The following is a 27,812-nucleotide window of genomic DNA, read 5'->3' as shown; positions in this document are numbered from 1 at the left end:
AGAATTTGTGGGCGTTTGTTTTATATATATGTGAGCAGAAATCTCAATCCCTTGGCACACCCCTAGGAAACGTGAAGGTCCCAGAAAGGGTCAGTGCTGCACTGTGCCAGCCAGCAATGTGTGTACAAACCTGAGACGAAAAACAGACTCTAAACAAGGGAAAATAATTTGCTGTACCCAAACTGATCGGAGAAGCAAGGCCAATAACTTCAGATATTCAAAAGAAAGGACAGCAAGGGCTGACAAGAGGTAGGAAAGAGGTAAACTAGAACCTTCATGTGAGCCTCCATGAATTCATGAGAGGTATAATTGAACACAGTAGTTAAAAAATTCAGCACCACTTCCTGTCTTGTAATGTTAACTGTTTACTTTACACTATGTTTTATTGACTCTATTTAGCGGACTCTAAAGGTTAGCAGAGTGCAAATGGTGATGTGTGGATACACACCAAGTATTTGATGTCGTAAAATAAATCCATCTGTTGGAGACTTCTCATAAGTGACAGGCAAACACCTAATGCTGAGATTGAAACTGTAGATTAAACAAAAGTTAGTGAAATTAAATAACCAGGCTTCATTTCAGAGCTAACTATGGGCAGTTCACCCCTATGTGCTGAGCTATCGTTTCAGTATCCAGAAAGTCTCTGATAATTGGTTTAAAACTTAATAACAGTTTAGCCAAAGTATCAGGCTGGGCACAGAGATTTGCTGTGCTGCTTTGCTATCAGGGTTAGTTACCCTGACACTACTCATGCTATGTTATTCACGCCAGTTTAGCTTCCTCTTCTGCTTCTGCAGTACAATCTCCCTCTCAGAGATGTTGCATTTTCAGCATCCAAATCTCTGATGAACTGTAAGTCTTCAACACTGCTCTGCCTCTCAAGATATTTCACAACTTAATAAAAACCCTGATAAAAGTGACAGGCATTAAACACAATGTGCAGGAACAGTTGGCTGAGCAGGTGTCAGGCAGGTTTTCTCTTCTGTAGGCCTTACTGCTCAGTAGAAGCTGTTCTGAGAGAAAACAGGTACTTCTCTTTGAGCCTCTCTTCCTGTTACTCATTTCCCTACTTGGCACTCAAACTGTAGAAATAAACACATACACACACACACACACGCACACACAAAAGCTCCTGACGTCACTAGGAGGAGATGCAGCAGTATGAGAAAAGAGTTGGTCTGTTGTTTGTTTGTTGGGTTCTTTTAATGAAAGGACAGAGAAACGGACTTTTTTCCCACAGCAAAAAACCTGCAAGCCCCTTGGCCCTCTTTCTACATAAGCAAAAGAAAATAATAAATCCCAGAATGCCATGAAGCCAACTGACTATATGCATATTTCCCTTTACTCTCTTGGAAAAAAAAAAAACAAAACAGAAAACTCCAAGAAAAAGACTCCAAACACAGGAGTATGAGTTTAAACATTTATTTAAACAGAAACTCCAAACCACTCCACCCTTTAACCTTTCAAAAAAAGACAACGACAAACTAGTTTTCAGCCAGTGTCAAGAGCAGGCATAAGTTGTGTTCCACTATAACAACTCAGGAGCAACACTAGCAGGAGACCAACACATATGGAGCTAGCACTGCATGAAGGGGAGAAGTAAAAAGGGTTTGAAACTGCTCAAAGGCACTTCTGCCCACTTGCCTTTCCGTTTTTAGCCCGAGACGAAAGTGCTGGCTTTAAACTGCTTTTTTTGTTGCGTAGCTGGCTGGTGTGAAATCCGTGGTCTGTAACAGGCACAACCTGGATAGCGTGAATCCTCTAAGGCACATATGAGATTGCGGAGCACAGGGCATCCTCTGTCAGGAACCCTAATCCTCCACTAGATCCAAGGGGAATCCAGTCTGTGCACCTAGCTTCCCAACTGCAGAGCATTGAGAAATGAGGATAGCAGTGCACTGCAGGAGAGCGACTCCCATCAGCTTGGTGCTTGCTTATTTGACATGGCTCAGGCTCAGCTTTTCACTCCTCAAAGGCACTGCTGCAATGTGACCAACAACCCTCAAGCCGGGACCCTGACCTGAGAACTGGCTCCAAGGCACGTGGGGGAAAGGAGAGCAGAGTCACAAGGGCAGCCAAGCGCCGTGGCCACACCAGGGTGCCTGACACTCACACCTCCCAGGAGGCCTCTCCTCCTGTCCTGCCTTCGGTAGCACTGGACAGGCACACCGGTACGATCCTCACCCTGGACACTGCACTGGAGAGAACGCACTTGATTCAGCTCCCATTCACTAGCAATAGGCACCAAAGAAGTATTTAAGGAGCATTAAGTTACAAGCAAATGGTTTGGTATCCACCTCCAGAGACAAATGGGGAATGCTGAATTCCCCAGAACAGTCTCTCGAAAGAAGTCTAGCAGAGGTGATGGGATAACCACCTCCAGTAGACCTAAGGCAATTCTAGTAAGCATGCCATTGATGAGGATGTTTTCAAGCCTGATGAAATTACAACCCCACTCTCACAGCAAAGGTGAGATGAACTCAGGACTCCCTGGAGGCTTCACGTAAGGTGGGGGAGGCTAGTTGCTCTCAGGAATCCTACCAATCCCATAAGCTTACTAGAAAGTTAATTAAGGGGAATAAAGTTAACCTCATCCTCTAACAGAAAATGAAGAAATCTTAAGCATCAGATCATACCTCTTCCCATCTCAAATTTTCTTGGGAAAGCCTCTCACTTTTTGAAGGAAGGTGAATTCCAGACAGAGATTTGATCATTCATGGTCATTGGGGAAGGCTGCATACTGTGACCACTGCATTAATGACCTATTCTGGGTAGGAAATGGCATTCCAGCTTCATCAAAACACTTGAGTGGAAAAACACGGATTCTTCCCACACCCACACAGAGCATAGGCACAGGGGCTGAACAGAAAAGAAGCCAAGCAGGGAGCAGCTACAGGCTTATGCCAAGAAACCAGAAACTCTGGCACCCAAACCAAGTTGAACAGCTGGAGCGAAAAATGGGTAACTTAGTCTGAGGGTCAGACACTTGGCATCTGGTTGGGAAGCAGATGGTCTGAAACCAAGAACTAGAGATCCCACCTCAGGCAGTCTCTGCTACTGCTGTGGGAAACGGCACCTGATTCACTCATCTCAGTGCATTGCCTGCAAGTTGGAAAGCCCTCGGCACCCAGAACAAAGCCTTTTAAACTCTGTCTATACAACCAGTGGACACAGCCATGTGGCCAGAAGCTGTGCCTCGAGGCCAGGGGACATGCTGTCTACCATTATCTCCCTAAGAGGAACATTTCCACTGCCTCCAGAATGAGACATTCGCTGGTCCCTCTGCCCCTGAGCAGAGGGAAGCAGCCTCACCAGAGGGGCCTTACCATGCGGTAGGGAGAGGATCCTAGTCCTTCACCCCTCTGAAGTGAAGGTGGCGAGTCTTAGGGTTCAGCCAGCTTCAGTACAAAACACGTTTCCTCCTCTCATCTAGAGGTGCAGTGATGAATACTGGGGTCCCAAAGGCAGCTCCCAGGAAACAGTGAAACAATGAAAGGGCCACAAGCTGCTACTGGAGCCATTGCCATAATGGGGCCGTTCTGCCTCACATGTAGAATTGACAGATTAGGTACAAAGAGGAGCTGCAGCTGCTTCAATCACTGAGCTGGCCTAGAGCTCAGGAGCCCTTCCCCTCTCAAACTCACTCCTAGTTCATATCAAACGTACATGGGTGCTGCTCTGGAGCCTCCGGCCTCGCTCCTTGTCTGCGAGTGACCTGAAGCCAGGAAAGCCGCTCTCTGCATTCGGTTAGTGTGCTGTGAAGTTAGATGGATCCCAGTGGGCTCAGGAGACTAGAGGCTGGAGCGGCACGAGTCCGTTCCCAGGAGACACCAGGAATCTGAATCCAAGTCAGGTTTCGGATCCACTTCCACCTCCTCTTTGGCTGTCTGTGTTCCTTTGGAATGAACCTCCACCTGCCAAAACACACAGCAGTTGCCCAAGCAGCTCTAGGACTAGCTGCTAAAAAGCTAGAAGCTATACAAGCCACAGTTTGTATTCTCCACAGCCATTTGGGACTCTCTGACTGCCCATCCCTTCTCATGAGGAGAAATAAAGAAGAATCCCAGGTCCTTTAAAGAATGGGCTGTCCTCACAGAAAACTCCTTCTTGGCTTCATTCCTGTTTTGCTACTACCAGAGCCAGCATCAGCAGCTCATACAAGCTGTTCAGTCCCCGCCTCCCATTCTGCCCTAAGAGAGGTGGCTGTTAAGAGCTGCTTCCCTCTGCACAGCCTCCACAATCTACACAGGAGCGTGGTGAACGGATATGCACCCAAGTGATAGATGCTCACCTGCTGTATTCCCTCCATCCCCCTACAGAACCTCTGGAGTTGGGCATTCAGACGAATGGTTTCCTGCTGCAGCTTCTTCTGATCTTCCAGACACTGTAAAACCAGGCCTCGGAGGTGCGTCACCTCCACCTGCAGAGCACTGCACATGCAGCCTGCCGCAGGAGATGCATCCTTCCCTTCTGCACACGGCAAGGTTGGACTCAGGCAAGGAGGCTGCAGAGACATGGAGGGAAGTCAGGCCAGATTTGAGTGCAAGGCTAAGAGTTGTATATGCCATTTTTAACTTTGAGGAAAAAAAACATGCCCCAAATGTCATCCCAGCTTGTTTCCCGACTTCTCAAATTTCTAGAAGACAAGGTCAGCAAGCTACTAGTTATTCTGTCTTTAGTGCAAAATCACTAGCTTCCTCCTTTTACTGGGAAAGTTGTTCCTGTTCTCCTATCACCAAAATCCATCTGGTTTAACCCTTTTTCCCTACACATGGGATCTGTGCCTCCTCTTGGCACAGAAAAGTCCTGGAATAAGGTAGTCTCACAGGTTGTAATTTCTCAATGATTTTCTAGATCAGTTCTTCTTCCTATCTCACAGCAAATTCTGCTTTCTAAATTTCTATCTTCTGGTAGGCTTCTAGGCCCTTGGCTTCTCTTTTTTTTTTCCAATTGCATTAACCACATTTTCCCACAGAACTGATCTCATTACTTTAAATCTGACCAAGCCCCAACGTTGTGTTCTAGATATTTGTGAATTGTTCTCTTTGCAGCATCATCTCTGATTACCATCAGCCCTCTTTTCCTCATCCAGATGAATTAGGCCAATTCAACAGCCTCTTCCTAGCATCTCCCCATAATTCAAACATTGCCATTTATGGTCTCCAAGAGCTTTTAGCCAAGCATTCACTTGGATAACATTACCCAGGGCTCTGTTTTGGGCTTGTTTAATCCAACAGGTTCCTCAGAGGCTACTTTGAGTCCCTGAAGTTTCTGGTAAGGAAGAGTCTCCTTCTCAGGCTCTGAAGATGCCATGCTCAGAGGAAAGGGGCTGTCAGGCATGGGGATGAATTCAGCATTCTCCAGCTCCTAAATACACGAAAGCAGCATTGTTAGGCCTTGCCAACTTCCTGCAGCTTGTTTCATCTTCTCAACAAATGCACCAACACCCTCTTGTGGTTAAAAAGGCAGCAAGGTCTTAAGGGCTCCCCATTTTAAGGCATTTCTTGGACACCACATTACCTTCCGCAGCCAACCAGGGCAGGAGCTGCTGTCAGCACTGTTGCCTCCCTTAGCTTCTGTGGTGCTGATCCAGCCCCCCAGCTCATGATCAGCTTCCATGGTTCCCCGAAAGCCTCCACTGGGATTGGGGGTTTCCGCTTCCTGTTCATTATCCTCTTCCTCTCCTCCTCCAGTTGTGCTGCTCTGAGCCACTAGCAAACAAGAGTGAAAACTTTATACTTTTCCCACCTCTGCTGTTCCTGCTGCCAAACCCCAGCTGGAACAGAGAAGATGCATAAATTTGTGCTGTACGGTCACAATGAGGGCACATGCTAACAGGGTCTCCCTCAACAGTTTAGCTCCCAACACCCCCTGCAGGCCTCCCCACATGGGCTTATGTGAAGCAGTCTTTTGCAGCTTCTTGGCCCCAGCCATCCCACAAGTCCCAGAAACTGGACTCTACCTCTCCAGCAGCTGCCTTATCACCTTCCCTTATCAGCTCCCTTCAACAAATTCCTCTCAGCTTTTCCTTGTCAAATCGAAGTTCCACAACTACAAAGGCCTCTATGCACCCATGTTCTTTCTCCTCTGTTTCAGTTGCTGCTTTCTGAGCTTTGGGCTATCCCTTCCCATCCCACTGACTTGATTTCCTCCCTTTGAGCTCTTCTGTGAGCCTTTCAAACACGGAGAAACTATGCTGCAGTCCCAGACTGCATCCACTCAAACTAACCACTGAAAGAACTTACACCACAGCTCCCCAGGGCAGGTTACTCACCAGTACCAATGGACAGGCCACTGCTATTGGATCGGATTGTTTTAGAGTTCAACACCTTTTCTGCAAGGAGAGAAGCATGGTTTCAGTTAGAGTGCCACATGGAAAGAAACACAACTCCTACAAAGCCAGTGTAGATGGCCTATAACTCAGAGCAGCTTCCCACATTCCCCCCCAGCAATGTGGCCTGTTCCCAGGTAGGATTTATACTCTAGGTCCTGGCAAGGGATACGTCATCATAAACAAGATCCCAAACCTTCATCCTAAACTTATACTTACCAACAATGATGATGGTGTGCCAGCCACGGCAGGACAGATCTGGAACGTGATGCAATGATCCAAATATTGGTCGAGGCCACGAGGTACAAATATCTGAGCCATGAGCTCTCTCAGTCGATGTCATTGCCAGACGCCCATTCCCACCGTTACCCCAAGCAAAGATATGGTTGTCTGAGGAAAAAGAAATTGAGGGGCTCAATTCCCTCCCTCCTTCTTGGCATGTAATTGCTGTAAGGATCAGTCTCTCTGCAGTTAATGAATGCTATCCCAAAGTATCTAATCCACCAGCGTCAATTTGCCAAAACTGAGAACAAACCAACGACAAACCTAACAGGCAGCCACTAAGTCATCACTCTGCAGCCCCAGGGACAGCAAATACTTGGCACTGCACCGGGACAACTAAGGGGCAAGACAGTTCCATTCTAGAAGGATTTATTTCAACACAATGCTGGGGGTGGTCTAGGAAATGCTCAGTGGGAGCCAGTTAACCACCCTGCAGATGAAGCTTAAAGTAACCCACCACAATTTGGCAAAGACCCACTCACCGTCAGTAGCAGCTATGGTGAATTCATCTCCACATGAAACCCTGATCACCTGCTTACCCCCCAAGGGGCCTCCCAGCAGGTTAATTCCCAGGTGCTTCTTATAGTCCCCAACACCAAGCTGTCCGCACTTGTTGGAGCCGAAGGTCAGCAGGCGGCCTCGCTCTGAGAGGAGGAATGAGGAGACAGTCACAGCGAGGGCCCGACTTTGGAAGCAGCCATGCACACAGAGAATGAGCAACAGCCCATGACCAGGAAGGACTCTGCTGAGCAGCCAGCCAGGCTGGAAGGGGACAGTGCCAGCCAAGAGGAATGGGTTCAGCCTGGAAATATCTCCCCAGCTCCTTCTCCCACTACTTCCCTTTTCTGATGCTAGGTGTTGGGACTCCTCACAGCCCTCTGACTGACGTCTCTTGGGCGAAGCCTGACTCAGTCATAAATGCTCCACTAGCCCAGAGTATGAGCCTTCCCAAAACTTTTTTTTTTTCCCTTTAAAAAACGGAAGGCTGACATTGCGGCTTCAGTTGGCCAGGAAACAACACTGCTGAGAAACAGGAATCTTGGGTTCCTGGAGCAGGCATGAGCCTCGCAACCAAGAACACAACCCCCAGTGTGAACCCCTTGGCTTCTATCAAGGCAAAGTTGATGCAATATAATTCAGCAACCAGCATTCACTTCATAACGCAGAGGGCTCACCATCAATGGAAGCTGTGTGTGTCTTCCCTGGAGAAATGGTACGGATCTTGTAGAAAGACAGCTGCTTGGCCAAAGTAAGGGAAGTGGCATATGGCACCTCACAGTATGTCTGAGAAAACACATGCAGGTAAGCACAGAGTGAAAAATTATACATTCATCTGCTAAGACTTCCTCAAGTAGGTCCTGACAGACCACAACATTAAACCTAGACAGTCCCAACACAGGTATGGTAAAGAACTGCCAGGATCCATATCACTGGCTAAATCACCATAGAGCAGCTCACTCTGTTTCATGACCTCAGGTCTGATATAAGCCCACAGGGCAGACAGGAAACTGAGGAACAAATTACCCCTCCCACAACCCCAGTATCCATTATCTTGGACTGGAATTAAAAAATTGGCATGAAGCTAGTGAACGCTTTGTCATAGGACCTCCATTTCCCCATATAGTACTGACTGCTGGGAGCTGGAGCCAGGGATCCAAACGCACTTACATCGTGGTTGATTATCCCCGACGTGCACTGATTCAGGCCCAGCTTGTTGAATTCGTTGAGTCCACATGCCAAGACTTTGCCTGTCTGGGTGAGCAGGAAAGTTCCGTCACAGCCACAGTGAACCGACACAATGTTTAAGGTCTTTGGAACATCCACCTATGTGAAAGAAATATATCCCAAGAAAATAAAAATCCCAACACTTACTACACGGAAAACATGCAGGGTTACTAGTACAGCTAGTCTGGACACTGACAGTAACAAATGCAGTTATTTTGAATGCAGGCATAAGGAGATCATAAAGTCTGCAGCATACTGAAACTCTGGTCACAATGTGGAAATTCAAGGCAGACATCAGTAACCAGCACAGCAGCCATAAAACTGGTACACAGGCATCCTGGTCAGCTGGGGTCTACAAGCATCAGACCTAGTTAGGTAAGCAGGGCTGTGTCTGTGCTGTGTGGGTGTGATACTGTGTGATCACAGGTATTTGGCTTCTGGGCACATCCTTATAGGTTTCTAAGCCCCAGTAGGTTTCAACTACCCTCAGCATTGTATTTCAGTGCAGCTGCACTGCTGTGAGTTTCCTCTGCAGACCTGAGGTACGCCATTTGGTATTTCCCGCTATGATTTCCACAACATTAAGCTAGTATTTCTAGTTCAATCATGGAGATTCAGAGCAATGAAGCTCTTAAGTCACGATGCTGTCTGCTTTGGGAGTGGTATGTCCCTCTGCTATGATCTCTAGGGGAAAATGAAGCAAAATTAAGTGAGGAAGCAAAGTTAAACGCCTCACAAACTTTATGGTACCTCAGAAAAAACACCTGAGCCTCAGAGTTAATATTTCCAAACAGCAACTAATTTGGATTTATGTCCAGGCATATTTTGAGAAGAAGTAGTCACAGCTCTACCTTCTGAGGGGTGTAGTGGTCTTCTTCTGAATCCAAGCCTAAGCGCCCTGCATGAGTGGAAACACTGCAGTTAGAAATGGCCTCACAAGGTGCCCATCCCATCCCTAAGAACTGGTAGTGTCTCTCCATAGTCCCAAAAGAATCTCCCTACAGGACTAGAAACCTGCTGCCTTACATTCAGCATCACCCACCAATCCTCAAGGGAACCCAACCCCACTCATAGAACCACTGTCCTACCCACAGGGAAGCCAAGAGGCACCTAGAGCCTCCCAGAGCAAAGTCCTAAAGGCTTAGTCTCCAGTTCCCCATTTTTACAAGGAAAGAAAACCCCAAATAAACAATGTTCTTTTCCTCCAGGGGATACAGGCAGCCCTCACCCAGGCCCCGCGTGACACACCTGCACCAAGCCACTTTCTGGGCAGGCAGGCCCAGTGCATTCCGGCTTCGAGGAGACTCCACCTACCGTACTCTCCACAGCCCCACGTGTACACTTCTCTGTTCCTGGTCAGCACTGCCACGTGGTTATCTCCACACGACACCTGCTCCACAGGGTTGGTAAGAAAGAAATCCAGCTGCAGGGGCTCAAGCACTTCAGAGCCATAAGCCTTGTCAATGCCAATGCATCCATAATAGTCTGAGCCAAAGGCATACACCTGGCCCTCATCTGAAGGACACAAAGAAAAGCTTAGTCAGCACACAGAGCTTGTGTCAGGCTGCATATTAACCTCTTAAGACATGGCCAGAGCAACCTCTTTTCTGCAGTCGTCCCCTTTAGCGCACAAGAATGTCATCAGGATACTGTGGAGTCCTTTCTTGGTCATGTTAAGATGAATGATCTTACATGACAATCTGCAGCTATTTCAGTGTCAAAAAATCTTTGGTTGGACCTGCCAATTTCTTTAACAGAAATCCACAAATTGATTCTGTGGCTCCCTATGTCACTTCCCCACCTCACTGAGCATCTGAGCTTCTCTCTGTAAAATCTCTGCTTTTCCAGCACTGGCAAAATAAGCTTGAATCTACCTTGTTGAGAATCATTTGCATGGGTAAAGCCAAATTCCTCCATAACAGACACCACCACAGCTAACACGTCTTTGAAACTATGAGCAGGGTTAGAACTAGAGGCAGCTTCCAGGACTCAAGCACTCTGAATTAAACAGCAAATCCCAGACACACATCCTCTTTTATCACTGGGTTATTCTTTCCCTACACAGTCCAAAAACACATCTACATTCTTGACGTCAGGCTATTCTGTCTTTAGTACAAGCATGTATGGAGGCAACACATTCACTGGTAAAAGCAGGGACTCTGCACAGCCACAGGGAGCTGTACTCAACACCCAGCTTCATCACCAAAAAGGAGCACATCCTTAGGAAAACACTCATCCTTCCTGGGAGTCAATATCTTCCTCTGTGTAATGCTGATCTATCTCAAATGTTGAGATGTAATCTATCTCAAATGTAATAATGTTAATACTATCCTCAAAACTGAGTGATGAGTAACATATGGAGCTTTCTCCTTTGTGTACAAAGCTGCTCTGCTAATCTTATGGTGAAGGCAAACACCTCCACAGCACTGCAAAGTGAGGGAACTTGTCAACGTCAATGCATCCATAACAATCTGAGCCAAAGGACTTCCAGCTCTCACCTGTGATGCACACTGTGAAATCATCTCCACAGGACACCTGGCGAATGGCTTTTCCCTGAAGCTTCTCAACATGCTTTGGCTGCCGGTAGGAAGCTCTGTCTCCATGTCCCAGCTGCCCATGCAACTTGGTGCCTCCCTGCATATTCTGCAAGACAGAAATATCTGGTGAGGTTACATATCCACAGCCCCAGAGATGGTGCCAATAGTTACAGCACCTCACACAAACAACAGAAGAGAGCAAGGAACATGAGAAAGTGCGGTAGCTACTCTAGGGAAGAGACTACGTGGCATAACAGCAGGCAACGTTCTCAACAGTAGCACAGGCTTCCAGGCAGTTATGCACCAACAAGGAGTGATCCAATCTCAGGTCACCAGCAGCTCCTTTCTCACCTGCCAGGCTACAGAACCCTCTCTACTGCAGGACTGAAATTCATCCTTCAGCTTTCTGACTTTTCTAAATCCTAACGGCTGCAAAGAAATGCATAACATGAAACAAATGTCACTGAAATGGCCTGACCTAGCAATTATGCAGGAAAACCAAAACAAATAATGTTGAAACTAAAACTAAAATAGTAATAGCCAGAAGGAAGTTTTCAGTGGCCATTCCTGCAGGGACACCCAGCAAATTGCTTCAAGTTGCTCTCCTCTCATTTGGATCTCTTTCTTTTCTCACCAGCCTGTCAGTATTTTCTAATCTGCCTTAACAGATTCTGTATAATCAATACAAAAGCTCATGGAAGCCTGGAAATACAGAATACCTCCATGTCACTGACCATCTAAGCCTAAGATGTTTTAAGTGTTGTTCAAAATGCATTATATGCCAACACTTTTTATTCACTCCAAATTATTATAGAATTTCCACTCATCCTAACAAGCAAAGTTGTTTCGTGTAAGACATCTCCACTTCCATCCACAAGTTGCCTCACAGATGACATCCATATTACAAAAAGTCACTCAACCCACCTATTCTGATCTTGGAAAACCCTCCTCAAAAATACACAAAGCCAGTAGAGCATCACAAAGCCTCCAGTGCATTTCTAGTAGTCAGGAAAAGGAATGAAGATATGTTTGACAGTGTTTGGGCCTACAAGACTACCACCTACAATCCTCAAGTGCACAGCGAGTCTCCAATACCCTTCCTGTCACAGTGGAAAACTTCTCTCAATAACACACTTGCCTTGGGAGACTTGGGTCAGTCCCGAATCAGATAGCCTCACAGTGTCCACTGCAATCAGATTTCTCACTTTGCAAGTTTCCTGCCCATCTGATTCTGAGAGACTTGTGAATGATCAGCAGTGGACCTGGACTCTCCTTCCCCACGCTTAACCCCTTCCTGCAGTTTCTCTCACTTACCACCCAGGTGTAGAGCTCCTTCTCCACTGTCACCACAGCGAAGTGAGTGTTACCAGCACACACCTGGCGCGCACTGCAGCCACTTTTGATGGCATCCAGCTTCTGGGGGGTGGACTTACCACCCCCCCAGACATACACCTCACTAGTGCGCGAAGTCACCACTGCAATGGGAGCCTCGTTCATGGTACTTGACCTGCACAAGACCCCCCGACAAAACACATGTACTTTTAATAATGAGTTTGCATTCATTGTCATCACTCATTTTCCTACTGTTGTCTAGCAGTTTCCCCTTCACAACCATTCATTGGTTCGCTGGTTTTTATTTTCACAAATTGTTCTTCTATCAAACTGTGAACAAGCCATAAACTGGGACAACTTCACATGAAGTACTCAGATAGTGATAGTACTTCCAAGTTTATGAGGAAAAACTGCTCAAATTCTGACAAATAACAGAAAACCAGCTATACATGTCACAGAAGCTACCTGCTTCACAGAGCAACTCTGCTTACAGTTCCTTGCTGGGAACCGGGGAGAACCTCTGCTCTATCAAGTTTTATGGAAGATACTTTAATAGTCAACATTCAGACAGTCATATTCCTCCTGCTGAAGGGAATCTGCGTGAAAGGAGTGATCTACATTACATCTCAGATATGTAGGCAGTTGTAAAGACTACATCCTCAGTAGTACAGGTTAGAGCTGGATGGGACCTGCTGAGGTAAGGCTCCAACCTTACCTCAGGTATATTAGCAGGATATAATAGGCAGAGTAAAACATGGGACAACAACCATGTAATAACTGTGTCAAATTCATGGCATTCAGTGATCTTCTAAACTACTATTCCATTACAGTTGTCCCAGGCTAATACTCCAAGCAAAGTTCCTCTCTAGGGAGCTGTTCTCTCCATACTTCCTTTCAAACACATGTCTAAATAATTACCTTGGTCGCTTATTTGGCCCATTAAGCAGTGTGACTTTCTCTTCCATTTCCCTGCCAAAGGAGAAAAAGCATTTTAGGAAACAGCAACATTGCCCAATGCAATTTACTGACAGGCAGCACACTCAGACTGCTTTCCTTTCCAATAAAATGCTGCTCCCTCTTGGAGGAAATGTGGCAGCTGTTTAGCAGCTCGCAGCGATACACAGTAACTAGGGCAGAAGTAATGTACCACACAGCTAACAAACTTGGAGAAGAGCTGAGGGCAACAACTACATATGTAACAGAATATGGCCAACCAATACCCATATTGCACAAGAATAACCTTAAATGGCTAAATATTATCAGGATTTGGGCTTCTAACAGTGCAAACAGCAAGACAAAACTCAAACTTTGCTGATCACCAGTAAAAGAATATTGATATAAAGGACAAAGTCTGCTGTTCCCAAAGCAACCAATGTGGGATTGAAACCACCCAGAATTATGGTCCACCTTTCATAAAAAGACAGTGTGTGCAGGTTGATGGGCAAACTAAGCTAAAATGGGCTTTCAATGTAAGTCTCTCCCAAAGAGGGAGGTAACAAAAGGAGAAAGTGAGGGCCTCTATACTGCACGATATGTATATTTTGAATACATATATATTCAAAATGGCTTTTTCCAATGACCATAGGAGGATCTCTGAGACTCTTTCTTCAGAGATTTGAAGAGAGAGAGGGAACCAGCATTCTTCAAAAGAGTCTCAGAAAAGAATGCCTCAAGGTTCTCAATACAACAGCTTCCACGACAAAGGATGCAGAGACTTTTCTCACCGTACCCATGCACCAACAGAACATCAGGTCAGAAGACAAGACTGTAAGAATGCACTCCTCTCCTAAAGACTACGAAGTACTTCAGTAGTACCTCACTAGTTCGCACAAACTCTCCTGTTTTCCCTGACACCCATCCAGGTTTCAGGCAAGACCATTGGATTACCTCCTGCGTTTGCTGAGAAGGGGATGTTCAAGCAATTCATCTGCAGTGGGTCTCTTCTCTGGGTCCTGAAAGAAGGAAGCAACAAGTAATTGTCTGGGAAATACTCATAATTTTGGTCCAGAAGACCTCATTCAAGCCTGCATGGACCTCCTTCCCTGACTACCTTCAGAAGGGAAAGGAATTAATTAAAATATTTAGAATGAATAAGGATAAATGCCACGGATGTGCGGGAGGGATTTCCATGCTCTGAAGGTACTACGTTTGCTTTCATGAAATTAATTCCCTATGGAAAGGCAGAACCCTAAGAGACTACTGAGATGATACTCCCACCTTCACAGCACTGAATTAAAAAAAAGTGCTTCTGCCAGCCCATTCAATAATTGTCCTCAGACTAAACCCAGCAGCCCTCCAGAGACTGGAGGACTGAATGGTATCTTGAGACAATGGCTTCAGAGGACTGGAGAAAGCCCAGCACTAATGATGCCTCAGGCCTCAGAAAAATTACCCTGCATCGACAACCCACATCCTGAAAAAGGCATGTCATTCCCCTTCACCCCTGAATTCCATGGCTGAGGCAGCTGGGAAAGGGTGTCTGAAAATTAAAAAGTATTTCACCAACCTGATCAAGGCAGGAATTCACCATCTGGATCAGTTCCCGAGAGTAGACAGTGGAATCAACTTCCATGGCGCGATTTCCCTGTACAATCTTCACACAAAGGTTCAGGGGATTCTAGGCAGAAACCAAAAACCAGCCGTAAGGGAACTGAACTGGACAATGTGTCCAACAGGGAGAGATGCTATGGACCACCATTATTTTCTTCCTCCATCTCTGACCAGGACACATCTCTCTTCTTCCCTGCCTAGCAGGTTCTCCAGAAACCTAATTATAATTCCTGCAGAAATGGTACCTCTGATAACCAGAACTTGGCAGCAAGATCCAGCTTCCAACCAAATTCTCCAACACTGCAGGAAGGATAGGGTTCTTCTCCCTGCATGGAATCTCCTATGCAGCATACTGAGAAAAAGTCAGGGAAGGATGGTATTTTCACATCATGTCTTTCAAGGTTATAAAATCTTGCATTATGGCAACTAGCAGCTTTTCCATCTCATGTCACAAGCTGGCAAATCACGTATGTCAGCCAGCAATGCTCCCTTTCACCCTCCCCATGCCAGCTTGACCAGACATTTCTTGCAACCAAGCTTTGAGAAAGAGTAACAGGATTAGATCCTATAAAATCTGAAGGGTGGAACTTTTTGCTACAGAATGCTACAAAGAAAATTCACAACTAGTAATGCAGAAAAAGCAAGAAGACTACAATCACAAACTTTCTCCTTGTACTCAAAAAGATATTTCATGCACAGCCACGATACAAATTAGCACATTTTGTATTCTGTATCTCATAAACCTGGGTTGAAGACAAGGATGGGTTTGGCAGAAGCCAGAGAGGCTTCTGCAAGAAGGCAGAAAGGTGATCTGCATGAAGGCAAATCATGCAGGCATTTTCTCTGGCTATAGCTCTCAGGCCACTGTTTTCTTAATCAGCAGATTTAAACAACAATGAAAGAAAAACATGACTTAAGAAAGCTATGAGCCAAGTGTGAATCTTAGGATGATAAAAAATAAAGTCACTTCATCCATCCTGGTTGGCAGACTTACAGTGGCATCAAAGGTCCTCTTCAGAGTAAGCAGCTCAAAGATGACACAGCCCACAGCCCAAATATCTGATTTGAAGTTGTATTTCACACCCTGGCAGAGTTCCGGGGACATGTAATATGGAGTTCCCACCAGCTAGGAAAAACAATATTTAAAAATCAGAAATGACCCAGCAGCCTTCAATTCAGGAGCTCTGTATCCATCACATTCACACAGGACCATAAGCATCTGAGCTAGACACTGCTCTGACACAGCACTTAAGTGACACACCCCACCAACATCTGGAGGGGTGGGAACAAGCCCACTTCTTCCCTTCTTATTCACAAGCCTGTTCCTGAATTTCTTAAAAGATCCTAGACAGCTCTCTGCTTAGATCCTGACGTGGTACATATTTCTCAACAGAGCAGTCATGAGAACACAGCAAGGACTTGCCCCTCTACATTTAGAAGTAATCAGGGCCTTACGTACTGACCAGGCATATGGAAACTCTGACAAGAGGTTGAAGGAAAAGGTATCCAGCAAAGCTTTCAAATACAGATGCCAGCCTATGGCTATGAAGCCACTCTGTCTGATCACAAGACACTGCCAGGACAAAGGTTACTCTGTCTCAGAGGGGTTACTTTTGGGTCAGTACATAGAAAGCTGGGTTGAATCTCACCTGAAAGGCTTCAGTGGTCATTCCTGAACAACTGATGTAAAACAAACACCCCCAACACACAAAATCCAAAACCCAGCACCTAAACACAGAAAGCCTCCCAGGTACTGCAGAAATAGTGGCATAGCAAAAAGTTACAAGGAGACACAGAACAAACATGGTAAAAGATGTAAGAATGAAGCTTCCAGATGAATGGAACTCAATCCTTAGCACAGAACTAGACAGAAAAACAAAACGAGGAAGACACGATTTAGAAAAAGGGGAAATATTTATAGATGCCCTTTTTTCAACTCTCTCAGCAAAGCTCCAAGGACTACAAAGCCTCTGCAGTACACTGTTTACCTAATGGGCACTTTCAGAATCTGCCATCTCCCTTCCATTTCCTGTTACAGAGTGTGACAGCTACAGAGCTCTGTGAGTCCCACCCACAGGAAGGTTTAGAAGCCCAGATAGCTGGAGTACCACATAGAGAACTAGGATACTGCACCCAAACCCTTTCTAAGCCAAGGATAATCTAAGCTTTCTGTAAGACACAGACATATTTTCTCTATCTTTCTTGGTAAATGGGAGAAAGGATGATAAGTTAAGAAACCAGTGTTTAGTAAGCAAGGTGTAAACATTCTACAAAATCACAGTTTTACTGTTACAATTACAAATAGCGACAACATGTTTTGCACTTATTTCCCAAAAATGACTTCCAGCCTGCCACTGGTCATTAGATTCACAAACTGAACAACTAGCCCAGAATACAGCCAACATATACAGAATGAAATCCAGCTGAAGGTGTGTAGTTCAAAATTTTTCATATGCAAAAAAGGGAAAAAAAATGCTCGTGGGTGTACGTGTAGACGATCACAGCCAACACAAGCAAAAACAAACCCTAAAATTCACAGCACAGACCTCATTTTTTCTGAAAGCCAGAAGGCCATGAAAAGTGTGATGAAACAGAAGTGGTTTTGCTGCAGTGCAGCTCATCAATGCCTTTATGCAGCAGCCTTGAATTACCACTTACTGTGCAACTGCACAATAGTGCTCATGTTCTGGAGGAGGATTGGCAAGTATTTAACTACACGTCCTAGCAGAACACCAACACCTGGCATTAAATCTAATAATACAGCTTGGTAAGGGGAAGTGTGAGTTGGCTTGTGTCCAAACTATAATAAAGGTCTTTAGCAGATAGGAGCTCCAGACAGTGTCTCCCTTTCCAAGCCTAATGCTCACCACAGAAATTAATGGAGTTGGGAAATCCAAGCTGAGCCTTTCAGGTGCCTGCAATACAGCTTACCCTGTCTCGTAGCTCTGGCTGTGAAAATGCTTTCTGGCAGGGTCTGGAACAAAGAAAAGCTTGACAGCCTTCTGGTAGAATTAATCTCTCCTACAAAGCTTTGCCCCCCCTCCAGCAGCATTACCAATAAACCATACACCTGGTTACCATAACAAGCACTGTAAGTGCCTTTCTTGCTTCTTTGCAATTCAGTTCAGAGACTGAATATTAAGGAGATAGGAGATGTGCCTATGAAACAGGGCAATGTCAGGCATGCACATCCAAGTTATTTCAGATCCACCTGAGGCAAAATTTACCTGTTAGCCCAGCAGCATGACAAAACTAATTTTATTTGTCGAGCTGGCCTTAGCTAGCCCAGAGGGAGTGCACTGTTCTGATGTGACTACACTGCTGTCTCTGAATGTAACCTGGGAGCAAGGATAACTGCAGGCTGCAACACATCAGCAAATATGCCAATGTTAGCGAGATAAAGTTAGGAAGTGAAGTTGTAGCAAGGTGGGGGTCAGTCTGTCCTCCCAGGTAAAAAGTGACAGGACAAGAAGAAATGGCCTCAAGTTGTGCCAGGGGAGGTGTAGATAAGATACTAGGAAAAATTTTTTTCACTGTAAGGGTGGTCAGGCATTGGAATAAGACGCCCAAGAAAGCAGATGAGTCACTGTCCCTGGAAGTATTAAAAAAAAATGTGTGGATGCGGAACTTGGGGATACGGTTTAGTGGTGAACATGGCAGTGCTGGGTTAACAGTTGGACTAACTGACCTTAGATGTCTTTTCCAACCTTAACAATTCTATGATTCTATAACATTGAGGAAAATTGAGGAGAGAGGGAAAGGAAAATAAAAGAAAGCAAGCAGCAAGAATGTACAGCATCCCTGGTCTTCTGCAAGGCATGCAGAGATGAAAAAAAAACAAAACTCAGTTTGTGTTGTAAAGAAGGCAGATACTCACAGTCTCAGCCATAGAGTACTCAGAGTTCAGCTTCTTTGCCAACCCATAGTCTCCCAATTTAATCAGGTTTGCCTTGGTTAGAAAGATATTTAATGTCTTTATATCTCTGAAAGTAGAAAAAGAAATGCAAACACTCAAATATATTTCCAGATTTCAGTCTTCCACAAATTACTGTATCTTTCCCCCAAAATGAGGTACTTGCTACTCTGCCAGCACTCTCTCTCACATACACAGCATTCTCCAAAGGCAATTTTACCTCAAATACCAGGGCAGTAACTGCATTATACAGGTTTTATCACATTCCCCACATAAATACAACACAGTTTGAAAAGCTCAGTCTTCAGAACCTATGTAAAGGCCACAGATCAAAGATAGTTCTTTCCCCCTTCTCAGTTTCTTCTCGTATGAAGGTCATGGAGCATGCTGGTCTTATTTTTCCTGGTTTTATAAATAGATCCAAGCCAGGAGTCGCTGAGCTCACTAAAAACATAAATATAAGTAGGAATAGGAATGTATGCAAATATAACACACACGTGGAGGGTGTGAAATAGATGCCACTCTAGAACTTAAGCATAAAGTCCTTACCCCTCAAGAACAGCTCTTTATAATATGACATAGGATTCTAGCCTATGAGTTGGCATTGAGAAGGTTTTAAACTAGGTTTAAAGGGGGCAGGGGCTAAGATCAGGCTTGCTAGAGATGAGCCTGGAGGCAGCACGCCAGTGTTGGGGATGAAATGGATAGTCCAGCTGAAGTGCATCTACACCAATCCACACAGCATGGACAACAAACTGGAGGAGCTGGAAGCCATTGTGCAGCAGGAAAGCTATGACATAATTGCCATCATGGAAATGTGGTTGCATGACTGAAGTGCTGCAGTGGATGGTTATAAGCTCTTCATAAGGGAGAGGAGAGGAAAGAGAGGTGTGGTGTTGAGGTGGCTGTGTATATTAGGGAGTGTTTTGACTGTATAGAGCTGAAGGACAGTGATGGTAAGGTTGACTGCCTATTGGTGAGAATCAGAGGGAAGGCCAACAAGGCAGACATTCTACTGGGAGTCTATTACAGATCACCCAACCAGGATGAAGAGGCAGATGAGATGTTCTATCAGATGCTGGCTGACATCGCAGTTGCTAATTTTTGTGGGAGACTTTAACCTGCTGGATTGTCTGCTGGAAACTCGACACAGCAGAGAGGAGGCAGTCCAGGAGATTCCTGGAATGTGTGGAAGATAACTTCCTGACACAGCTGGTAAGCAAGCCTACCAGTGCCTGCTGTTTCCAAACAGAAAAGGTTAGTGGAAGATGTGGTGCCTGGTGAATGTGGTGAATGATGCCACATCCAGTCACTAGTGGGGTTCCCCAGGGCTCAGCATTTCGGTCCGTCCTGTTTAATATCTTTATCAATGATCTGGATGAGGGAATTGAATGTACCCTCAATCAGTTTGCAGACAACTTCAAGTTGGGTGGGAATGCTGATCTGTTGGAGGGTAGGAGAGACTCTGCAAGGAAGATCTGGACAGGCTGGATCCATGGGCTGAGGCCAGTGGTATGAGGTTCAATAAGGTGAAGTGGCAGGTCATGCACTTTGGTCACAACAACCCCATGCAGTGCTCCAGGCTGGGGGAAGAGTGGTTGGAAAACTGCCCAGTGGAAAAGGACCTGGTTGGCAGCTGCTGACATGAGTCACAGTGTGCTAAGGTGGCCAAGGCCAATGGCATCCTGGCCTGTATCAAAAATAGCGTGGCCAGCAGGACCACGGAAATGATTGTCCCCCTGTACTTGGCACTGGTGAGGCCACACCTCGAGTCCTGTGTCCAGTTTTGGGCCCCTCAGTATAAGAAAGACATTGACCTCAATGCTGGAGCATGTCCAGAGAAGGGCAACAAAGCTGGAGAAGGCTCTGGAGAGTAAGTCTGATGAGAAGCAGCTGAGGGAGCTGGGGTTGTTTACCCTGGAGAAGGCTCAGGGGAAACCTTATGGTTCTCTACAACTACCTGAGAGGAGGTTGTAGAGAGGTGGGAGTCAGCCTCTTCTCACAGGAAATTAGTGACAGGACAAGAGGAAATGGCCTCAAGTTACACCAGATGAGATTAAGGTTGGACATCAGGAAGAATTTCTTCACTGAAAGGGTTGTTAAGCATTGGAATGGGCTGTCCAGGCAAGCAGTGGAGTCACCACCCCTGGAAGTGTTCAAGAAACAACTGGCCATGGCACTTAGTGATGTGGTTTAGTTGATACGGTGGTGTTCAGTTAAAGGTTGGACTCAATGATCTCTGAGGTCTTTTCCAACCTTAATGATTCCAAGATTCTATGACATACTATGCCCAGAAGACCAAAAGGCTGCTGTCCACAAAAATGCTGAACTCCAAAATTCATTGAAAACACTTTGTCACTAACAGAATAATCTGTATGTAGTTTCACAGATCAGTATAAGAGGCTGTCAACGGAGAGGAAGCCCTCACTGTATGACATGCTTCTCATGGCCAACACTTCATAACACCTTCTTTTCCTAAAGTACCATCAGCAGCTTCCCAGCGTAAATCAGGAAAACATCAAGTAACGCAGCATTTTGCATTCATCCACCTGGGGCATCACAAAGTACTGGGTTACTCTGACAATGTCTGCAGCAGAAGGAAATCACTGCAAACATTTAAGTAACTGCTCAATTCCTTATTATGGAAGGATTTGGGGCCACACATGTCCAGAAGTGGTAAGCAGGAAATCACTGCAAAGCAGAACAGACATGACATCTGCTTCAGGTCAAAAACTCAGGCGCTACTTTGCTGAGTATAGGGTACCAACCCTTCATTGGCAAGGCCTGCCAATTAGCAAAGATTCAGAATGGCAGCAGCCACGATGCTGTCCTACAGAAAACATCCTCACACAGCTATGCCCATAATTTAGTGCAGCACACAATCCAACTTTGCTGGAAGTGGCTGTCTATCTCTGTGGTACTGCCCAGGACATCACAGCCTCCTCGAAGCACACATAAGCCATGAAGTTTACTGCTACCAAATACAAAAGGGCACCAAAAAAGGTAATTAGCTACATATTAAAATCTCAAGAGTCACTGTCAACAAAATTACCACTACCAGCTAACAGACTGTACAACTATAACACCCCAAAAAAATAAGATTCAGCCAAATGCAGGACAAATCTTTGTACGGTTATATCACAGCAATGCAGTAATGCAAAGTTTTCATCACTGTTATCCTCCAGGAATTACAGAGGGATGTACATATTGGCTTGAAGCTGCTAATTGTGAAGCAGGTAGGAAGTACCTTTGGCCTGTGGTAACTGCCCTTCCTACCCATTTTAGCAAACATCATTTATGTGCTATAGCAATAAAGGGCAAATTCACTTCCTTCATATATGGATAAACTCTTCATTCACAAAGCTGCAACTCCATTTTTAAATACAAGATTTCCTGCACATTTATCACAAGACAGTTTATAGCCCAATAAAATTCCTTTACAGAAGTGATACTTAACATCTAGGCAGTCCAACTGCAATTTGGAGAGAAGCTCAGTGGTTGCTTTAAACACAGAAGCAAAGTTCTTCACTCATAACCACGAACTGCACTGGTTACCTCAGCTTTGTTGCCTGCCACACTTACCTGTGAAGAATTCCTGCTCGATGGATGCAGCTCACAGCTGATGCAATTTGAAAGAGATACCAAACCACCATCTGCACAGGTGGAAATATAAGCATTACGTGAGGCTCAAAAAAAAAAACCCACAAAAAACCACCACAAAACCCCACATGTCCCTATCACACCTGTCACACTGAGGCACAGCAATAGGGTCTGGTCATACCATTTAGATGCCCTTTCAGGAGTACGAAAATTTAGAATTTCCTGTTTTGGAAATCTCTGAAAAGATATTCCAAAAGGTCAGTTGTTCTACTGCCATTCATAGTGTCTGTCTTGACAAGTGTCACAGAATTCAATAAGTGAAAAGACTTGGAAATGACAACTAATGACCACATGGGAAACATCTACAGTTGTGCTCTCTGAAATCCGAATTGTGACCATTTAATATTGTCCACGAGCCAGAAAGCCTTAAAAGTCACTATATAAAACAAGTAAGTGTAATAATCCATCAGCTCAGCATGCGATGAAAGCAGACAGTAAAAAAGCAAGCTTAAAAAAAATAAAAAGGGCAAGAAAGATTCAAGGAAATTACTCGGAAAAAAACCTACAAAATGGTTAAGAAGGCAGAGAAATCAAGTACCAATTAGGAAGAAACACAGAAAGATGTTTTAAAATTAAATGTTTGCCAAGATGATAAGGTGATGAAAGCCTGCTCTCTTTCATTATTCCTTCTTGGAAGTATAAACTGCTTAGACAGTCAGAAAGGAAAACAAGAAGTTTTGGATAGTCCATAAATGCTTGCAATATTGAACATGAGCAGAAGGATGCCAGCCCCCAGATAAACATAGAAATTCCCTACCAGCAATCTGTAAAAAATTTTGTAGAAATATTCAAATAACCAGACAGACGCTCAGAACATTAGGTCAGCCCCACTGCTCCCTCAAACCAGTCCAAATTACCTCTTCTTCAAATAACTTGTCTTTCTGTCGCAGAATCTTATCGTAGAGGTTCCCCCCTGTAATTACAAGTTAATGAAAAAGATAGAGAGGTTAATCGCAGCAGTTACTTTGCTCAAGTGCTGCTGGGAATACTCAAATCCCCTAAGAAATCTGATCAACCACTACAGCTCTCTCTCAGCAATCTTGATTTAAACTGGACTGGCACTCATAAAATTAAGTTCTTCCATCTAAGAACTTCACTGGCATATTTAAGCTTAAGCAGAGATGATTCTTTAACATCATCAATTAATACTCTCCAAAAAGCAAATCAGTAAGCTAGGCTAGCAGTCCCTACTTTTTTACCTGTAAGTGTTTCTTGGAGTATGTAAACATGTATAACCTGTACATCAAATCATGTGAGATTGTCCTGCTCAGCATTATATACAAATAAATTAAACAAGAGAAATAAAGCAATTTTAAGGTCAGAGTAGCCCCTGAAAGCACAATTTACTGCCTTTCCCAACTTACTGTCCAGCTCTGACCTACCTCTCCTTCATCTGCCCTGCCAAATACATGGATGTAGAATTCACAAAGCACTGACAACAGCAGCACCACCAAAGAACCTTCAGGGCACCTCATAATTTCAAGATGGCAGACTGAAAATCAAGCACAGCTAAAAGAAACAATGCTGAGAGCTGCAGGTAGTGAGACTGTCAGATCAGCATCCAACCAGTAAATCCCAAATCTCTGATCACATCCTGTTGCTATTCCAATTCCCAATTATCATATATTATGTCCTAACAATAACAGATCACCAAGACCTTTCCCATTCCCACAGGTATGATGCAAGACAGCTTTTGGATGTACCATTTCCATGGGCCTGTCAAGTGGTACCCGGCCAAAGCAGGTCACAATGGCTCCTTTGCCTCCTTGAGGAACTTATTTCAGACTTCCATGTTAGGAAAATGTTCCTAGTTAAGATTCCCTTCACTTAATTTCTTCTCATTCAGCTTTGCTGTAACTTCTCAACATTTCTTTTTTCTGCCTTATGTTCACATTTGCAAACTATCTACAAATCATTCTTCACATTCACAATTAAACCAAAGTATTCACATCTGCCTCTTCTTATGAACCTCCTTCCTAGTGATTCAGACTATGCAGGCTTTTAGTCAATTCTGTTCCTCATCTCTCATTTTTTCCCATCTTTTTTTGCAGCTTTTCTGAACCAAAGAGCAGCGTGATAGGTACTACATTGCCAAATTCCTACACAAGGAGACAAGTTAGCTCCTGACGTATATAATCAATACACAGATACAAAAATCAAATTAATTTACCATTTGTTTCATCTAATCACATCTAACATTCTGACATAGGTTGTCCTGTTTTCCAGAAATGTATTTTATAGGATATTTCTTCCCAAAACTATTTCAGATGTATTCACTGATGTTGTCTCATGGTAAATCCAAGTCCTATGTACCATGATACACATGGAACTAAAGGTAAATAAATCAATAACTTGGCTTCCTGCTCTGTAAAATGGGGGCAACATTTACTCAAATTTGAAACTCTTTTCTAGATCTTCAGAAGAGATGTGCCAGTTAAACAGTAACACCTTTGGATTCTGAGAAGTGTCTGACAGTGACTAGTCCAGCCTTACTTAAAAAATTACTCACAAATTATCTTGGGCTTGTACATGTAAAAAAAGTCATGGAGACAACTATTAATGTATTGGCAAAACCACTACACATAAGTCCAACTAAGATTCCCTCTCTTCTCATGTCCCTTGCTCGATACCATCAGACATATTCAGGTAAAGCAGGTTGTATACCCATCTCTTGGTTATTACCCTGAAGTAAAACAGCTTAGAGCATTAACAAAAATGTGCACAGACATCAGTACTAAGCAGGCCCTCCAACAGCAGTTGGGCCCTCCAACAAATTTATAATTGCCCCAAGCATGCAGTCTTTTCAGGGGAGGTAAGTTAACTCACACAGAAAGAGTACCCCTAAAATAAAAGGTGACTCAAAGAGCTAACATTCCCCTACTCTTGCACTGGACTCCACCCTGCATAAGAACAAAAAGCAGAGAAGCAAAACTAGCTTCAGCCAACCTGCCAACCAGGGTGCTTGACACCCTTCAAAAAGACTTTGCACAACTCTTGTGCTCCCCAACCTGTTCCAGAGAAAACAATCTAAGGCAATAACAACAAGATGATAGACTTTTCCAGCAAAAACAGTTTCTGCTGATGAGCCAAAACAATGCAAGCCCTATGCACACACCAGACACTTAGCTAGGAATGCTGTCTTACTCATCCAAATAGGAACCACACTGGAGTTCCAGACAGGTATTCTGTTCCAGCAGTATTACCTGTATATGACCTCTTCCTTCTGCCTTAACAGCAGCTGCAAGTCAGAACCTCATATCAAATCCTTCTATTGCTCCCTCCCAACTGGGACTGTTTCCCCTGCAAACTCCAAACACCACCATTTGAACTGCTTTTGGATGGAATTTTAAAATTTTCTCCACCACCAGAAGGATCCAGTTTATTGTTGGGTTTTTGTTTTGGTTTGGTTTAATACTAAATGTAAAAGTTGAAAGACAGGAAGAAGTCCTGATTGCAATGTGACAAGAGATTTTTAAGCCTTGATTTATAATTGCCAAATTATAAACCTATTTAAGTGACACTAATGAAAAAAAACAGCCCTGCTCTGCGCTGGCAGAGAGGCTCAAATATTCTCATAGTCTTTTCCACTGCCCACCTTAAAGAACACAGCAAGGTGCACCAAAAGTGTACACTACCAATATCCCACTTCTTGCACTGCACCAGCCATTCAGAAGACTCAGGAAATCATCTACTGCCTGAACTGGCTGCACTAACTACTGGATTTCTTTTTTTGGCACCTGAGACACAAATCAGAAGGGTTCTCAATCTCTTCTTAAGGAGGTACGCAGCTGAATTCACCTCCACTCCTCTGCTCCCAGAGGATACCCCCAGAGATACTCCCTGCAGGTTCTGCAGGAAGGTGACCCAGAAACGTGGTAGGTGCCTCTTTGTAACTGGGAGCAGGGATCTCACCATTACAGTACTCCAGCTCAATGAGCAGCGTGGTGTTATCCATGAAGTGATTGTAGTATGCGATGATGTTCTCATGCTGCAACAGGGCAAGGATAACAATTTCATTCAAAGCATCACGACGCTCCTTTTCTGACAGCCGGGTCAGGTCCACTTCTTTCCACACTACAAGTGAGTCATCCTGAAACACAGAAACATCTTTTAATTAAAAACACACTGCTCTGAATACAACAGTATGTGCCCTTCTAGCAGGAAATTAAAATTTCAGGGAAAGTAAAAGACTTTCTTGTCTCTTACAGATTTCAGACAAATATTCTTCTCAACATAAGTTTTGAGGTTTGCTGTTTGTCCTTAGAAGTAGCAATGGCCTGAAGCCATCTTTCTAGCTGGCCAACACTCACTTTGGCAAAAAAAACCCAAAACCAAAACACCAAACCAAGGGAAAGACACAGTTTGTTCTACTTCAATAAAACCTAAACATACTCTGGTTCAATAAAGAGAGAACAGTGTATTTCCAACCCTATAACTGCAAGATATTGTACAAGACCATACGCTGTCACAAATACTCCAAAAAAAAAAAAAAAGCCTAAAGCAAAATAAAAAAAAACAACAAGGAAACAAGAATAAATTTCGTTTGCCCTTGTTAGGCCTACCCACGTTGTCATGCCATGCCATGAGTGATCTGTTAAGTGAACAGCTTTCACTTAGAACTGCCCAAGCCATGACATCTCAGGGTGGCCAGAAAAAAAAAATAACTTCCCTTGGCAACTAAGTCAAGCACTTTTCTTTGACAGCTGCTAAAAACCACAGCTACAATTGAATCTGGATGGGATTAAGCCACTTGGGAGCAACAGGAGGACTAGCTTTTCAGCCCGTCTCCCCTGATTATGCTGAAACACTGAGCACGTGGGAGAGTTACCTGTATGAGATGCCCCCACGTCTTCTGTGACTAGAACAAAACATAGAAAAATGAGGAGTCTATTAGCATCAGAAGAGTCTCCACATCTCCCTGTTAAACTTCAGGGGACCGAGAGACTGACAGTGCTCGCACTCGGGCTGTTTCCAGAGCGGCGCCGGGGGTTGTCACCGTGAGGCTGCCGGTCACCCCAGGGGGCTGTCGGTGTCACCCAGGGGCCTGTGGGTCACCCAAGGGCCGAGCCCCGCGGCGGCTCCTCGGGCACCGCGGCCTCTGGCGACCGCCCCGCTCGCCCTGACACGGCCCCGGCCCCCTCGGAGCAGCGCCAGGCCCTTTCGCGGGGGCAGCGGAGCGGGGCCCCTCTCCCGCCGCCGGGGCAGCCCACCTACCTCGGTGCGGCGGTACAGGGTGGCCTCGCCGAAGGCGCCGCGGCCCAGGGTGCGGATGGGGATGTAGTGCAGCTCCTCCTGCTCGCCGGGCAAGCCGCCGCCGCCGCGGGAGCCGCCCCTGCCCGAGGACTCGCTGCCGAAGTCGGAGCTGATGGAGTCGCAGTGCCGCTCGTACTCGCCCAGCGACATGGCGACGGCGGCCCCGCTCGGCCCGGCGCTCCCTCAGCGCGGCCCCTCCGGCCCCGCGGGCTCCATGTCGGCTCCCGAC

At 45.1% G+C, this 27,812-nt stretch overlaps 1 protein-coding gene across 1 annotated transcript; it reads right to left on the bottom strand.

The window, feature by feature from the left end:
* Window positions 1–1,406: 1,406 nt before the first annotated feature.
* NEK9 (NIMA related kinase 9) lies at window positions 1,407–27,812 on the bottom strand. Its single transcript, XM_050335902.1, has 22 exons — window positions 27,545–27,812; window positions 26,243–26,420; window positions 23,188–23,243; window positions 22,253–22,323; window positions 18,635–18,740; window positions 15,752–15,883; window positions 14,714–14,824; window positions 14,095–14,159; window positions 13,126–13,176; window positions 12,190–12,382; window positions 10,837–10,981; window positions 9,653–9,853; window positions 9,190–9,236; window positions 8,282–8,437; window positions 7,789–7,897; window positions 7,096–7,257; window positions 6,551–6,721; window positions 6,275–6,334; window positions 5,521–5,711; window positions 5,203–5,367; window positions 4,292–4,504; window positions 1,407–3,914 (listed from the first exon to the last, which is right to left on the bottom strand). Exons 1-22 carry the CDS (start codon window positions 27,731–27,733, stop codon window positions 3,792–3,794), a joined length of 2,895 nt encoding a protein of 964 aa, XP_050191859.1. The 5' UTR covers window positions 27,734–27,812; the 3' UTR covers window positions 1,407–3,791.

Source organism: Myiozetetes cayanensis, unplaced genomic scaffold (genome assembly GCF_022539395.1).
Source record: "Myiozetetes cayanensis isolate MyiCay16 unplaced genomic scaffold, myiCay2020 scf6-25, whole genome shotgun sequence".
Lineage (NCBI taxonomy): Eukaryota > Metazoa > Chordata > Aves > Passeriformes > Tyrannidae > Myiozetetes > Myiozetetes cayanensis.
The sequence above is the reverse complement of the archived record's forward strand: the minus strand, read 5'-3'. Positions and strand labels throughout refer to the sequence as shown.

Coding starts and splice junctions, on each gene's coding strand:
- NEK9 (XM_050335902.1), bottom strand. CDS start 27,733: ATGTCGCTGGGCGAGTACGAGCGGCACTGCGACTCCATCAGCTCCGAC. Junction 6,722..7,095: donor CACCATAGCTGCTACTGACG/GTGAGTGGGTCT, acceptor CTTTTTCCTCAG/ACAACCATATCTTTGCTTGG. Junction 5,712..6,274: donor TGGCCTGTCCATTGGTACTG/GTGAGTAACCTG, acceptor CTTGTTTGCTAG/TGGCTCAGAGCAGCACAACT.